Below are 15,757 nucleotides of genomic sequence, written 5' to 3'. Positions count from 1 at the left end.
CAAAGGAGGATGCATTTAAAAGCAGTTGATGGATGCACAGCTAAGGATTTTCTTAGCATGGAGATGAATCATGCAAAAATACGTACTTTTTAATTCTGGGTTAGAAGTCCAAAAGCAAGGCCAGTAAAAAATAAGTGACAATATCTGTAGCAAATCATTGTACCAACAGGATGGAGCCAAATAGGTCTGTCTTCCTAGCCTCTAAAAGCAGCAGGAAATGTTACTATAGTTCCTACTAGAGAATAAGTAGTACACTGGCTTGAGAAGTTCTTAAGATAAGGCACAAGAGACTGGCAGCTGTCCCAACCCTATCCTCAACCCGTTGTTTAGCATTAATCTACCCTACTACTTTAATCTCACAAAATACTAAGCATTATTTTTATAAAGGATTTGGAATTGATGATAATTACTGTTATACCATTAACATCTGTCTGAGCCTAAAAAGCATATTTTATATGTTTTATTTTATTGTCAAAACTATTGACCTAGTGGCTGCGCTATTAATAATTACTAATCTGTAGGATTGTTGTTGTTATTAATAATGTATAAACGTTTCTATCAATTATTCATAATAGCTTGGGAAAATTTTACATATGAAAACCAAATAAAAGTTTGCTTTGTCCTAAGTAAGTTGACTTCAGATGTCCCATTGAATTCACCTGAACGTACTTCTTAATGTACTTTGATGTGCAAGCTTAAGCATGTCAGTCCAGTTGTAATCATATTTATACCAAAAAATAATTTAAAACTTTGATCACAATTCACCAGGAAGTTCCCATGTGAAAGTCCACGGAAGATAATGGGAGTGCAGAATAGGTCTACTGTGCATACGTCTGCCATTGCTTTCAATGGAATCTGTGCAGAATATTTTCTGGGTAGATTGTGCCACTTAGTTCCTGTTCAGTCTCTGAGTCTCTCTACACATTACTAAGTACCTAGGGATGCTCAAGTGCGGGATTGTATGTGTAGTCCTCAATTCACATGCAGGCTGTTCTTGCTCTGCGCACATGAATTCCGCTTTCATGGGAGCTCCCTTTGTGTGACTGCATCTGCAAGTGATTGCGGAGGGCAGAGCACCAATTCTGTTATGTTTTCGCTGCAAGAACAAGTACTGAAGGTCCTTTAACTTGTCAATTTGCATTTCTTTAAGGTATGATAAAGTGTCAAGATCTGCATTCCAATGAATATATATGGGGGAAACTGGGATATTTTTAGCAGTTGAGGAGGAACTGATATAGAACATGTGAATTTATCATGCAGAGCTAATTGAAGTGTGACTATGAGAGTGAGTGCATGAAAAGTTGGAAGGGGCACATGTGAAATGAAGTTGTTGTTATATGAGGTCCCCTTGAGTGACTCTAGGTACAGTTTGAAAGATCTCAGGTTAGATGGCAAGTCTGGAAAAGACCTTAGATCAAGATCCTGGAGAGGAATTGCTAGTCTGAATAGAACAATAATAATAACATTCGATTTATATTCCACCCTTCAGGACAACTTAACACCCACTCAAAGCGGTTATTACCCCCACAACAATCACCCTGTGAGGTGAGTGGGGCTGAGAGAGCTCTGGAAGAGCTGTGACTGACCCAAGGTCACCCAGCTAGCTTCAAGTGGAAGAATGAGGAATCAAACCCGGTTCTCCAGATTAGAGTCCCACTGCTCTCAACCACTATACCAAGACAGTACTGGGCTAATTGACAAATGTCTGATCAAATATAAGGCAGCTGCAGATGTCCTGTTCAGTTATCTACTTTCACTGTACCCGCTGATGTTATGGTCAAAATCACAGCAATAAAGGGGGAAAAGTATATTAAACTTACATTATATTAAAAAGAATTTTTTTAAAAAACCTCAAATAATATTTTACCAAATGGAAAAGGAAAACAAAAATAAGTAGAGAAGGAAGTTTTATTTTCAGCTCAGAGGATAGCATTGTAAACAATCAGAATCTTTAAAAACTATGTACAGCATTTGCAATTTCACAATTTCTTTCTTTAAAAATGTCTAGGTTAACTACTATTTACAGAGAAACATACAGTAGGTGCCTTGGGAGCAGACTTCATGAGAACACAAAACAAATGAGTACAAGTAGTTCTCCACTATGGATTTGCATTTTATATTTAATGGGGAAAAATTAAATGGCAACATAAATGTAGTCTGCCAATTTCCAAGAAAACCTGATTGAAGAAAACTTTCTAAATGTCTGTATCTTTTCTCATTCACCCCAATAAAAGCATTGGTTTCAGTGTGCAGTGTTTTGGGACTCTTGCTTTGATCTATTGCATTCTGAGGCCCTTCCTCTCCCCATACCCCACCTTCTGCAGGCTCCACCCCCAAAATCTCCAGGAATTTTCCAACCTGGACCTGGCAACCCTACTCATATCCAGCATTTCCCAGGAGACCCAAATAGGTGTGAAAAATTCACAGCACAATGCTATACAATTTTAATGAAGCTTCAGCCTACTGGATTTCCAAGTAAATCCAGTGGAAACATGACGTCTGTGCAGCAACAGAGTTCAAAGGTTTGCTCCCAAAATTTCAGAGGAAGAGAAGGCTTCAAGTTTGAATCTTAAGAGAATGGAATTGTACCATCTTTAATGAGCATTACTCAAAACCAAATGTGTAAGTTGCAATCCTAAGCATATTTATGAGAAAGTAAGCCCCATTGTGCTATGTGAGACTTCCAAGTAAATATGAAAAAGTTTATGGTGCATGTACAATTTCAAGTCACATCTATCCATTCACACAATGGGCTTTTTACCATCATCTTGTGAGCATACGAACATTGAGAAGTTGCATCAGAATGAACTGGTTAAGTGACTTTCCTCAGGCACAATACTGAACCCATAGGAATCTAGCATCTTTCTTATCCTTCTTAATCAAATTATTAGAATAACCCATTCCAATGGAACTCTTTCCTAGGGAGACATTGACACAGATTGATTTTTGTACACAATTTCCTGTAACAATTGTCATATATTGCTCCTAAGAAACTATAAAGTAATAAAAGCAGTGTCTGGATCCAATTTATGAATTCTGCTAATTACATAGAAAGGTTAAGATTTCTGATGTGTCCATCTGCCTCCCAAACATTCTTTCAAACAGCTCAATAGATCAGTATTAGAGAGATGTATATCTGGAGAATGACGAACAAGCGTTCTTGTCCCGAAAAAGGGCTTTCCTAGCCTCCCCCTCTCTTGTTATTGCAGCCCCTGGAATGCCATTCCTGAAAGTAAGGGCCTCCTTTCAGAATGACATAAGGTGTGCTGCAGGGCTGCAGCTGGAAAGAGAAAAATCTATAGAAATCTTGGACTTCCCTTCTCACAAACTGAAGTTTTGGCAAACCTGGTACATTGTTCCAATTACTTAATTTTGTATTATTTGCCATTTGTCAGGGTTTTTTTATTTCAAGTTGCTATTAGCTTGAGCATGAATTGTCCATTTAAAAAGACAGCTTTATAATAACAATTTATTTCCATTTTAAAGCACTTAGCTTGGTGGTATTATTACAGAAAACTGGTAATGCCTAAACTTTCTATTGATCTGTAGTTATTGCACTCTGTACTAATAGTCTTTGTCATAATCTGTCCAGAATTCATCATTTCCTTTTCAAACTATTTTGTTCTCTTTTTTTGTCCAATACAGTACATCAAATTGGGAAACATTAGTAGACATTCCGAAAAATAAGCCAAACAATTTTTCACTTACCAAATCCACTTTGAAAAAATAAAAACACCCAGCATGTGAACGAATGGTATCTTTAAAGTAAGAGAGAACAGAGTTTATCTTTATTTTCATAACTTAAAAAAAAATTCTCCTAAAAGTAAATAGTCTTTAGCTTACATTAAGCACTTTTGAAAAAGTTCTCTCTTCACAAAAATTGCTTTTAAATTTTGAAGTAAAATGCATTTTAAACAAAAATACTGTGCAACATCAGCACTACTTTTCTCTCTTAAATATTGAAATAAATAAAATAACTTGTCTGTTTTTTCCAAGGTTCTTGTTTTTGTTCTTTTCAGTCACTTTTACTTTACATCAGTTCCAGTTTGACCTGGGCTCATATAGACACACACACATACACGCGAGCACACACGCACACACACACAACACTTAAAGAAAGGGTAATTTCAAAAAAATGTAAGTATTTTCTTTGTATTGCACAAGCTTAGGGAATCCCCAAGACTTCTCTGAGCAAGTGCCAGCAGGCGTTCCACAGTCCAGGCTTCTGTGCTGGATGAGACACAGGTATGAAAGGATCAGGCAATGAGAGGAAGATCAAAGCATCCTGCTACTCTTGATTGGCTTCTTGAACAATTATCTTGAAGGATGATGGATTCAGAATCCGAGTGAGCACAAGAAAGTTAACTGTAGAAGGAAAAGCAATGAAAAGTGAAAGTTAAAATCTACCCTCAAAAGATAGCAAGCAGTATTTTTTCAAAGCAGCAACAAATGCTTCTCATCATATGCATGCAATTATATGCAGTCTAGAGGAAATTTCATTCTCCAAGCATGTTTTGCGCCAGAACTCACCAAAGGCTTGCCAGCCTTATAACCCAATTTTAGTATCACATCTCAGAACACTGATGAGACAGACCCTCGAAGAATGTACACTGTACGTCTCTCATCTCTGAGAAACCAAGGATATCCCTCACATACTCAGGATTGCGACTAAGATTTCCAGATCAGAAGATGTGTCTTCCTGGTAGGTGTGAGAGTCAGCTCCTCACTCTTTAACCAGTTAGAAATTGTCTATTCCACTTTCCTTTTTAAAAACCCCTTAAAGCACAAAACAGACAATAACTCTTGTGTTATGAGATACCAAATTGCTTATGAATTGGGTTGCTAACTATCTGGAGAAAAAAATGTCCTGTCCTTTTAATAGAAGTTTAATTGGTTGTTATTTCCCAGGTGATGTTATTTACCTCCATGTCAGGAAAAGCACTGCCAGTTTCCACACGTTAAGCCTCTATTAAAGGGGCACAACATTTTCCTCCAGGCCTGCTGGCAATCCTACTCATGACTGACCCTCAACAGTTTATCTGTCGTAGACTTCACAATCTAGGGTGATATGGCTCCTGTACCTTAAACTGTTGCTCATAAGAAGGAAATTTCAGAAAAAAGCTTGACTTGTTGCAGAATGGTGGTGAGACAAACTCCTTCTGCTGAAATTCCAGTTTCCTTAAAGCTACTGAAAAGGTGCAGGAGCATATTCTGTGTCTGTTCATCTACCAGAAGCATAGAGGAAAGCCAGAACTAAGCACTTTGCTACTACAGCAGACAGCCGTGAAGTTATAGTTCAGGATAAAGTAGTTTCCAACTAAGTGGCACTATGTGACATAAACGTAAGAACTCCAAGCCATATATGGCAATGATAGCAATGTGATTTAATGCTGGAACCCAAGGAATAACTTGTAGTTTACTCTTTGTCTAAACCATCTGCTACAGGATTAAGTTGGCACCAACATTTCTGCCTACGAGTGGTTAAAAATAGCCACCCTGCCAATCTTTCACAAAAGTGCTGTACTACCAGCACCTTATATACACAGACTTCAAAACTGAAGTATTCCCAGAAGGGGCATAATTAAATCCTGAAACCAAGAACAAGGATGGCTGTTAATATTGTACACCATCCAATTTAAAAAAAACACACAAATCAAGGTAACTCAGTTGCTAGGACTAGAAACCAAATACAATAGATACAAACATGTGCTTTTGTTGTTGTTTAATAAAACTGAATGTGTTTAAGGTATGTCCTTTATTACACACTTGGTATTTGGAAGTTTTTTTAGAATACAATTTTTGGAACAAAAATGTGTAATCATGTTAGTGAACCCTAACCCAATGAGTTAGGCCACCAGTCCATACAGCTCAATATGAGTGTGTCATGTCTGTCTGACTATTTCTATGTCTCTATGTTCTTTCTATATTTATATATACATTTAATATGTTATTTTAATGTTTTAAATGTTTTAATGTCTGATTTTGACATCTTGGGGACCCTCTTTAGATGGAAAGGTGGCCTATAAATGTTTTAAATAAATAAATATTGTGTGTTTTGATTCGCAGCAGCTTTTCAGGATTTTAGCCAGTATAGTTTAGGGATTAGAATGTTGAGGTTTTTCTGCTGATTTTCTTGGTAGTCAATCCACAAGTATTGGAATTGGTTTGAGCCTGTTTCTTCTGCATGTCTCCCTCCCTTTGCATTTTTATAGTTGTGGAGTTGGTTTATTTTCTTCCACATGTGCCTTAAATATCAGGATTTTCAAGGATGGGTGCTGTTGTCATCTGTGGAATCATTGTCGGTAGCACAGCACCACCCTTTTTATTTTTGTGCGTGTGCTACTGTGCTTATATTGATATAGATCAAGATGGGTAGCCATGTTTGTCTGTAGCAGTAGAAAAGAGTATCAGTCCAGTAGCACCTATAAGACTAACAAAATTTGTGGTAGGATATGAGCTTTCGGGAGCCACAGATGTTCTGAAGAACCCACAGAAATATGTGTGGAAATCAGGGATAAACTGAAGCAATATGGGGCCATCCAAACCCTGTGTGGATTTGAGAGGTCCAGGAAGGTTGCTGGGTGACCTTGCACCTGTCACACACTCCTAGCCCAACCTACCTTACAGGGTTGTTCTGAGGATAAAATGGCAGCCTCTGCTCAGGAAAAGTCTGGTTGAGTTGTGCAGTAGCCACTGGACTGGACTTACAATTCAGATTACAGCTGTGGTGTGGGAAAATGAGTGTAACTTTATTCCCTGCATATTTTGCCAAACACCAGAAAAAGTGGTACATGAGGAAGGGGCAGTTTTGACAAGCAAACTGTGTTCAGGGATTGGATCAAACCATAACTCCTTTCCTTCCCACAGCTTTGTTCTGAACTGGGAGCTTGCTTTCCATTCAGTAGACCTCCCCATGTTACAACAGTTTGGACCCTCAGGTATGCTTAATCCATTGATTTCAATGTGCCCAACTGTAAACTACATAGTAAGATTTTCAGATAAATCTAAGCAGGAGGTTTTAAAACTAAGATTAGCTAAACAAAAAAGTTAATCTTTTTTGCTTAGCTAAACAAAAGCTAAGATTGTTGGTATTCCATACAAATTGACAAGACCATATTCTGTGCAAAACATTGTAACTACACAGATGACAACCTGTTCTAGGTTTCAATCCCATAATCAGTATTGCCTGGAGAAAGGATCAGAACATCTTATTACTCTTATGTTAAGAAAGAATGCTTATTTCTGCTACTGGTAAATCAAGAGCCATCACAATTCACAATCTGCTGTGCAGAATTTCCATTAAAAATTGTTACCTTTCCCTCGGGATATAGTTCTCCAATATCACAGGGTAACAGAGCAGTGCAAAACAAATATTTTAATTAAATGAAATAAAGGCTTTGTTTACAATATAATTGGTATATGTTCAAGAACACAACACAGTACATGAAGAATTTATCATATAGATTTGTTATATATCCATTCATATAACAAACAGATCTCACAACTGTGGTAAAGGGCAGGTGTTTTATAGCAGTTCAAGAACAGGTTCCAGAGAACCTTGTCTAGGACTAATTCAAATTTTGGATTGTGAATTTTGGTTTGTCCCTGCCTCTCATGTTAATAAAAAGAATTTGCCAGATTACAAAATGACAAGAGGCACAGAAGGCATTCATCACATATGGGGTCCCTGCACAGGCTTTGCTTAGCCACTATCCGATCTGCTCCAGGCATTAGCAGAGATGAAGATTTGCTGTATCTATGGAACTACAGCTAGAGGCTGAAAAATGGCTGATTTGCATAACAATAAGCAATAGATGGGAGTGGGGTAAGATCGTGGCTTGCAGCAAGAGGAGTATCCTACACATAAATCTCAGAACATCTCATTCTAAAGAATTTCAGGATGGCTGGAGTATGGTTGTAGCAGTTATGCTGGGACATTGGTAGATATACTGTTTTAACCAGTGGAGTTGAAAAATGTTGTGTGAGAGAGGTGGTGTTCACAGAGGATTACCATCCATCTGTCAGGACTTTCCTGGTGTATCAGGAGATGCTCCTGTGACAAGAACATTGCTCCGTGAGAGGACTAGCGAAACAGGAATACTGCAGCACTAGCCTTGGCACCCTCTCCCTGAACAGATGTGCTACACAAGAAGGCCTTGAGAAAATAGCAGAGAGAGTTCTTCATTATTCAACATTGAACAGATAATCTGTTCAGGAGCCAAAAATAAGGCTTGTACCACTGTATCTGTGTAACTCTGGGATTTTATAAAATGGGAAACAGAGTAAAGTTTCTCTGCTCCAAAAAGATGGATGCTGCTTTCATTATTCAGTTGCTATATACTAGGCTCCATCTTCTTATCTCAATATGACATTTTTGTCCTATTAAACCTTGAACTTTTGCCTCTGAAGAGCAGCCCCTTTAGAGGTGTGCAATCCAGATCCGGCATTTGGGGGGAAAGCCAGATTTTTGCCAATTTGGCAAAATCTGACTTTCGCAGATCACAACAGAGAATCCCAGATCATATCCAGGTACCCAGATTTAGAACCATGAATTAATCTGGGTTAATTTGGATTAATCTGAGAAACTTGGCCAATTGCTTCCCTGCAAAGAAACAGCAGTTCCCACTATGGGTATGTGATTCGGGTTTCCAATTTGGGAAAAATGCTGCCCCCGATTCAGAAATGGCGAATCAAAGCTTCCCAAAGCAATTTGGATCACATCGGAAAGCTTCGGGGAGCTTTCAAACCCCACGGCTGGCTTCAGCTGACCGGCAGAAGAGCTCCCTCCTCCATTAGTCAGCTGAAGCCAGCCTTGGGGTTTGAATTTAAAGCATCGGAAAGGGGCTTTAAACTTCAGCTGACAGGCGGGGAATCCCCCACCTCCCAGCTGAAGTGTGGGGAAGCCCCGAAATGGGCACTTTAAATTTCAGCTGGGAGGCGGTGATCCCCTCCACAGCTGAAACCTGGGGAAGCCCTGAAGCAGGCTTTAAACTTCAGCTGGGAGAGGGGATTCTCCCCTCCCAGCTGAAGCTTGAGAAAGCCCCAAAATGCTTTAACCCCCCCGGCTTCAGTTGAAGCAAGGCGCGGGGTTTAAAGTACCCCTTTCCATGCCACTTGCCAGCATCATGGAAAAGGGCGCTTTAAACCCTGGCTTCAGCTGTCAAGTGGGGACTTCCCTGCTTGCCAGTTGAAGCAAGGCGCGGGGTTTAAAGCATCCCTTTCTGTGCTGCTTGCCAGCAACATGGAAAGGAGCGCTTTAAACCCTGGCTTCAGCTGTCAGGCAGGGACTTCACCGCCTGCCAGCTGAAGCAAGCCACGAGGTTTAAAAACTACTGCCCGCTGCTTATTTCACTCGATGGGAGGGGAAGGAGGGAATCTCCTCCTCCCCCTTACCAGATAGGAGGGGGAGGAGGGAATCCCCTCCTCACCTTCTCATCGGGTGAAATAAGAGGCGGGGCGGGAAGTGTGTTGGTGTGCTCCGAATCTTTCTGGAGCCGCTTGCCGCTTTGGAAACCACTTGTTTCTGACTTTTTTTGAAGCGGGAAACCCGACATTTTTTTTTGTTGCATAATCCTAGTTCCCGCCTTTTTTGCAGAGGGGGCAGTCATTTTTCAAACAAAGTGCACCAAATTTACAGGAAACCTACTCCTGACTGTCCTCTAAAGACCAACCAAGTTTCTGGTAGATTGGACCCCGGGGTCCAATTTTATGGCCCCCCAAAGATGATGCCTCCACCCACTCCATTGTTTTGTATGGGGGGGGCGGAAGTCAAAGCTGACTCAACTGCAGAAACACACAGAGGCAAGGCTGCCAAGGCCAAGACAGACAACCAAATGCAAGATCCGCACACAGAAAGCCCAACAGAACCAAACTGAAGCCCCACCCCCACTACCCAAGTGCTCCTGAAAAAGCTACCCATAGCCATTTTCCATTCTTCCCTATGACACTCAAGTTTCCAAGCTAGTTCTCAGGGCACAAACACACAAGGGCAAGGATGCCAATGGCCAAAAGCACACTCCCAATGCAATCTCAACACAGAGAGAAGCCAACAGAAGCAAACTAACACCCCTCCACCCCAAGCCCTTGAGCAAGCTGTCCAGCCACACTCCATTGTTCTCTATGAAGCAAGGGGACCAACTTTAAACCTGAAAATCCCATCCATTCCACTCAAACCAAACTGAAGCAAGGGACATGGTTGCAACATAGCCCAACAGCAGGAGGGACGGTTGATCCAGTTAGCATGACATAAAATGCATATCCCAATTTGAACACACACACCTCCCCAAAACACCAGCCCATGTTGGCACAAATCTGAGCAGAAATTTAAGAAAAGCATCTCCAGAGAAATATTGTTCTCTTGCCACTGGAATGGGAAAATCCAGATGTTAGGGAAAGTAGAGAATGAGAGTGACACATCATGTGTCACAAACCCGCAGAGGCTAACCCACAGAAACACCCAAAAGATAACAAGCAGGTTTTGCAAGTATCTATACACACTTCCCAGGGACAGGATGTAGCTCAGCAAGCTCAACTATGGATTTGTTGTACATTGTACTTACCCACAATTTAGGCAACAAACAATGGTTGCAATTAACTACACACTGTATCTGCTATGGGCCTTACTCTCTAGCAAAGATGTTGAATACTTTGGGACAAATCTAAAGCATGGAGACCCTTCACACAAAAATGAAATATATTTCATTTTGGAACATACCTTTTAAATCCTGCTGCTCAACTCCTTGCTGCTGGAATAGCAAATGAGAGAGAGTTTCTATCTTCTCCATTGCCCTTTGATGGTTAGTGAGTATTGCTTTGGTTTATTTCAAGAGGAGCTATCAAAAATAAGACTAATGGGTTTATTTGTGTTTTTAAAAAAAATTAAAATAAAAGAAACACGAGGTATTTTTTTCCTTTTCTTCAAAGATCCACAGTCTTTGTTTCATCTTTGCAGACTCTGTGACTTGACAGTTATATTCCATCCTGTGCTTGGAAACTCCACAATGTAGAAGGTGAGGCGGGGAGGGGGGGACAAGAGAAAAGAAAAACAGCGCCTAGTAAAAAGATGTCAAGGTGGGAGAGATGAGGCATTCTTTAGGGAATACAAATATGTCCACAAGAAGAAAGAAGGAAATTCCTCAGTTTATGATCTTTGTTGCCTTTTTCAAACTCTTAAAGGTGTGGGCAGCAGGAGGGCAAAAGAGGAAGTCACAAACTCCAGTGTGCTACAGTAAATACAAACTTTTCACAGTGCAAGTGTCACACCAGCAAGGGTTTCCTTTTCATCTGGAACAATCCATCTTATAGCAGTTTCTCCTTCAGAATGGTCAGATTATCAAGTAGACTTCATTGCTTTCTTTCTTGCTTTCTCCCCTTAATTTCAAAGGTCTTTTTCTTATAATATATAGAATATATAAATAAATATTTAAAAAACACTATTTGAGAAGGGTATCTGGCATTTAACCCTTCTGTATTTTTCATAGCTAACACATATAGTAAAAGTTGAAATAATTAGCTCTCTCCTGAACTTTCGAAGGACATCCATACTTGAGGTTCGCAAAGACAAAAGGAGAAAAAAAGAAGGGGGATAATTTAATAACTCAATTTTCAGAGAATTTTTCTCAAGTTTTAGGTTGTTGTGCTTTCAGTGTACATACCCCAAAGGTGAAAATTGATCAAATTAAAAATGCAACAAGAATAATAAGAGGAAAAAATAGGGAAAAGGGTGGGATCATGTTGCTCACTGAGTTTGTAAGTGATTAGTTATTTTAGCAGCCTCCCTTTTTGTTTGCTGAGGGGGAGCTGCTTCTCTGGTTTGAGAGAGGCTCTTCAGAATCATCTTCATCAAAGCCATGAAAAGTTGAAGTGTCGCTTTCAGATGTGGAACCGAACAAGTCCTCCGTAGTGTGTGCCGCCGCCGCCTCCTCCTTCCTGCTTTCTCTTCCCAAATGAGCTGACATGTATGATGAATATATCAGCACATGGGTTAAGCAATAGGCATCATAATTAATATCATTATTATCACTATTATAATTAATAATTCAGACTACAGAGATCAAATATCTAAAACAGCTTAGGTCAATATCACAACAGCAGCCACAAGAAAGAAAGTAAACATGGTGTTTGCATTTGAAAGGGTAAAAAAAATTACACCACTATATATGCCCATAAGCTAAGGCAGCAAAAGGGTTAATATTGTTTTCCTCTCTTTAAAACACACAGAAACTATTTTTCCATCATTTTGAGCACTGTTAAAGATTTCAAACTGTGTATAGTAATGACAATCTGTTAGGAGTACAAGGTACAATTATTGTCTTTCATTTTGGTATAATAGGCCCTGAATTTACTACTGGAAAGTAACAACCCATTCCATAAGTTTTCCAGTGCCCTTAAAAAAAAAACTCATCATGCTATCTTCCTGCACCTGTCCCCCTAAGTGGTGTGGTTCCTTGGTAAAACAAAGCAGAACAATATTTAAATACTAAGTAATAAATATTGCTTCGCAGTATAGAAAAATCCCCTTTAAAAAACCACATGAACAAAATGTGCCACACATAAAATGTTGACATTTAAAAGCCTCAGAGAAAGAAAGAAAGAAAGAAAGAAAGAAAGAAAGAAAGAAAGAAAGAAAGAAAGAAAGAAAGAAAGAAAGAAAGAAAGAAAGGCATTAAAATGTAATGTGTAAATTTTCATATACTTTGGAATATTTTATATTCCTAGATACCTTGGAGAGGGAAATTTTTAAAGACCAATTCTTTGTTCAGTGATTTTCTAACAAGCTTGATAAGGAAGGAAATTGTATAGGAAATGATATACAAAATCAAATGATATTCTCAAAGCTGGAAATAAATGCAATATAAGAACACTTAACATGTTATTTGTGTATATAATATCCTGACAGAAGGAAATTTCTTCTAATAGCAGAACAAATAAAGGTTTCAGCCACAATCAAGTTTTGTACCTATGTTCTAATCACAGATCTTTCTTAGAAATAGCTAACCACTGTTAAATCTGTAAAATTAGGATTTCTGTGGCAATTCTGATGATGATTTACAAATGGGAATAGCAGCAATATGAAAGAAACCTTTGTATCCAAGCCATTGTGCAAAGTGTGTGTGTTAAAAATTAAAGTTGCCTAGAAAATACTACCCGGGCCGTGACTAACAGCAATCATTAGCCAAGATAATAATGAGTGAAAACAAACCAATCAACCAAGCACAAGAAAACACTCTGCTACCACTAGTATAGATCTGAAGGAACAGAGAATGTGACCCCACTGCTTTTGAGGAAAGGTCCGTAGTGATTTTTGGAGAAGGATCAGCATTATGTTAATATCAAAAAGAGATGAATGACATTCACCACTATTAATTTCAGAATAAAAAACAACACAATAGGGTTCACATTTCAAGGGAATTTTTTCCCATGGGCACCTGCCATACCCTCTCAGCACTCCCATGCAAGCTACTCTATGCACAAGAATTTCTTGTCACTGATACAAATTTATCCACAATTCTCCTCCAAATGACAGAAAGTCTGCATGCAAGTAAAGGAATAATTGGATCAGCTCTACTTTTTAAATTCATGGCCTTATACCTCCCAATCCCCCGCATCCCAATTTAAAAAATGTATTCAAAATCAAATGTACTATGTAAATATAGTTACAAAATATAAATTACCATTTGTAAGTTACCAATTTTTGTTCTGTTAAAAACAGCCACCAGATTGGGGGCAACCTTCCTTCTGCCCCCCACACAACAACTTAGAAATAAAAGCAGCGCAAGATGAAAATGATACAAATTACAAATTCTCACCCAAAAATACAGAATAAGATTAAAACAAAAATTGAAAAACTCTTCAAAAATTACACGGGAGGAAACAATATCTGAAATCTTCCTCAGTCCAGCCCCATACATTATTGTTTTCTTCTATAACTAATGGAAACATCATCCACAGTTTCATAATCTTGAAAACCCTCCTTTAATACTGATTTAGGATTTTTTGTCTTCATTTAAATAGAAACGTCTGAGGTATATATTACTTTCCATTTCTACTAATAAATCCATTATTAGCCCTGTAACATATATATTCAAAACTGTGCTCAAGGAATGAAAATATTTAACCAACCCAGTTACTGAAAACAAAAAATATGAATAGTTAATCCATACTCCCGAAACATGAGAAAAAGGAGTCATGTATGTTCACTGTTCACAGAAAGTTGAATAAGGAATCACCTACCAGAGCGCCCACAATCTGAACATGAGACAAGTTCCTCTGGTCGGCCACTTTTTTTATTCATGTTGGATCCTCCAAGACAGAAATCACAGTAGTTATTGGAAATGATGATCCCATCGGGTCCTTTCTGGGCTGCAGGCAAAGGACATACTTGTTTATTCAAGGGAAAAACAATACTTTATGTTAATTCACATTTTTTTACTTGCAAAGCGTACCTGAGTACTGCATTTGCAAAGAAACCTCCCCAGAATAATGGGAATAAAAAAGGTAAAAATGATCAGTACATGAATCTTGGTATCTTATGACTCCTTTGCTCTCTGACTGAAAAAAAAAATTGGTTCTAGCAAGAGTTCCAAATTACAGTTGAATATATTACAAGGACAATTGGGTGTATGACATTACCTCATTTTCCTCATATTCTTACTAAGACATATTATTCTTAGGCTCACTTAACAGAAGCCCTAGTGAATTTAATAGAATTTACTTTTGAGAAACTGTGTTTTGGATCAAGGCAGTTAATATTAACCCATGTAGAAATCAGACTGCCCTGCATTGCTGCACTTAAATGGCACTCCAAGGTTTAGCTTAGATATAATTTATTTCAAGTATAGTTAGTTTTGGTTACCAAGATTCATCTCACAGGTAAGGTAAAGGTGCAAGCACCGAGTCATTACTGACCCCTGGGGGGACATCACATCACGATGTTTTCTTGGCAGACTTTTGGTTATGGGGTGGTTTGCCATTGCCTTCCCCAATCATCTACACTTTACCCACAGGAGACTGGGTACTCATTTTACTGACCTCGGAAGGATGGAAGGCTGAGTCAACCTTAAGCTAGCTACTTGAACCCAGCTTCCGCCAGGATCGAACTTAGGTCATGAGTAGAGATGGGCACGAACAGCAATACAAACTTAAAAAACCCACAAACAGCCCAATCTGCTGTTCGCGAACAAGCTGTTCGTGAGGCCCCATTCTAAACGAACAGGTGGTCGTTACAAGCCTCGTCGTTGCTGTTCGTCAAGCCAGACAGTCTGGCACCTGCAATCAATTCCCATGGCAACTCAGGCAGGGATTGTCTGAACTCTGTCTGAACTCCTGCTGTTGCCCTGGAAACCCCAATCTAAGCCCAATTTAGCTCGATAGGTAGGTCTTCCTTCCAAGTGTGGGCTGGAGCTCCAAATTTGTTACAAGAGGAAAAGACCAGGGGAAGGGGGGCTCCCAGCTCTGGCTTTCAGGGAGAGACAGCTGCTGTTAGAGAGACCGGGTGAGTGCATAGGAGCTTGAATTTCCTTTATGTGTGACGGGATAGGGATCTACCCCTTCAGGTTCCAGCGCTGCTGCCAGGCTCTGGGGCCAAGCTATTATTTATTATTGGTATCTTTCCTGCTGCCTGCTCAGGTAGGGTTTCTGGGAGTGGTGCAGTAGAGATCTAACCCTTCAATTTCCAGGGCTGCTGCCAGGCTCTGGGGCCAAGCTATTATTTATTATTGGTACATTTCCTGCTGCCTGCTCAGGTAGGGTTTCTGGG

General features: G+C 39.4%; 1 protein-coding gene across 3 annotated transcripts in view; it reads right to left on the bottom strand.

Annotated features, from left to right (window-relative positions):
- Positions 1-15,757, bottom strand: part of DPF3 (double PHD fingers 3) — a 260,427-nt gene that overhangs the window by 17,500 nt on the left and 227,170 nt on the right. Inside the window, exons 8-10 of one of the 3 annotated variants that reach the window (XR_008596562.1) lie at positions 14,233-14,361; positions 10,715-11,950; positions 1,925-4,365 (exon numbers count right to left, since the gene is read on the bottom strand). Coding sequence is in view for 1 of the 3 variants with exons in the window: in XM_054972252.1 (XP_054828227.1) it covers positions 14,233-14,361 (129 nt within the window). In the remaining 2 variants the exon portion in view is untranslated. Of the gene's footprint in view, positions 1-1,924; positions 4,366-6,135; positions 6,723-10,714; positions 11,951-14,232; positions 14,362-15,757 lie in introns of those variants that run through there. The other 2 variants (XR_008596563.1, XM_054972252.1) reach the window with 2 other exon arrangements.

Source organism: Eublepharis macularius, chromosome 2, assembly GCF_028583425.1.
Source record: "Eublepharis macularius isolate TG4126 chromosome 2, MPM_Emac_v1.0, whole genome shotgun sequence".
NCBI classification, from domain to species: domain Eukaryota; kingdom Metazoa; phylum Chordata; class Lepidosauria; order Squamata; family Eublepharidae; genus Eublepharis; species Eublepharis macularius.
Note: the sequence above shows the minus strand (reverse complement) of the source record. Positions and strands in the feature narration are given on the sequence as shown.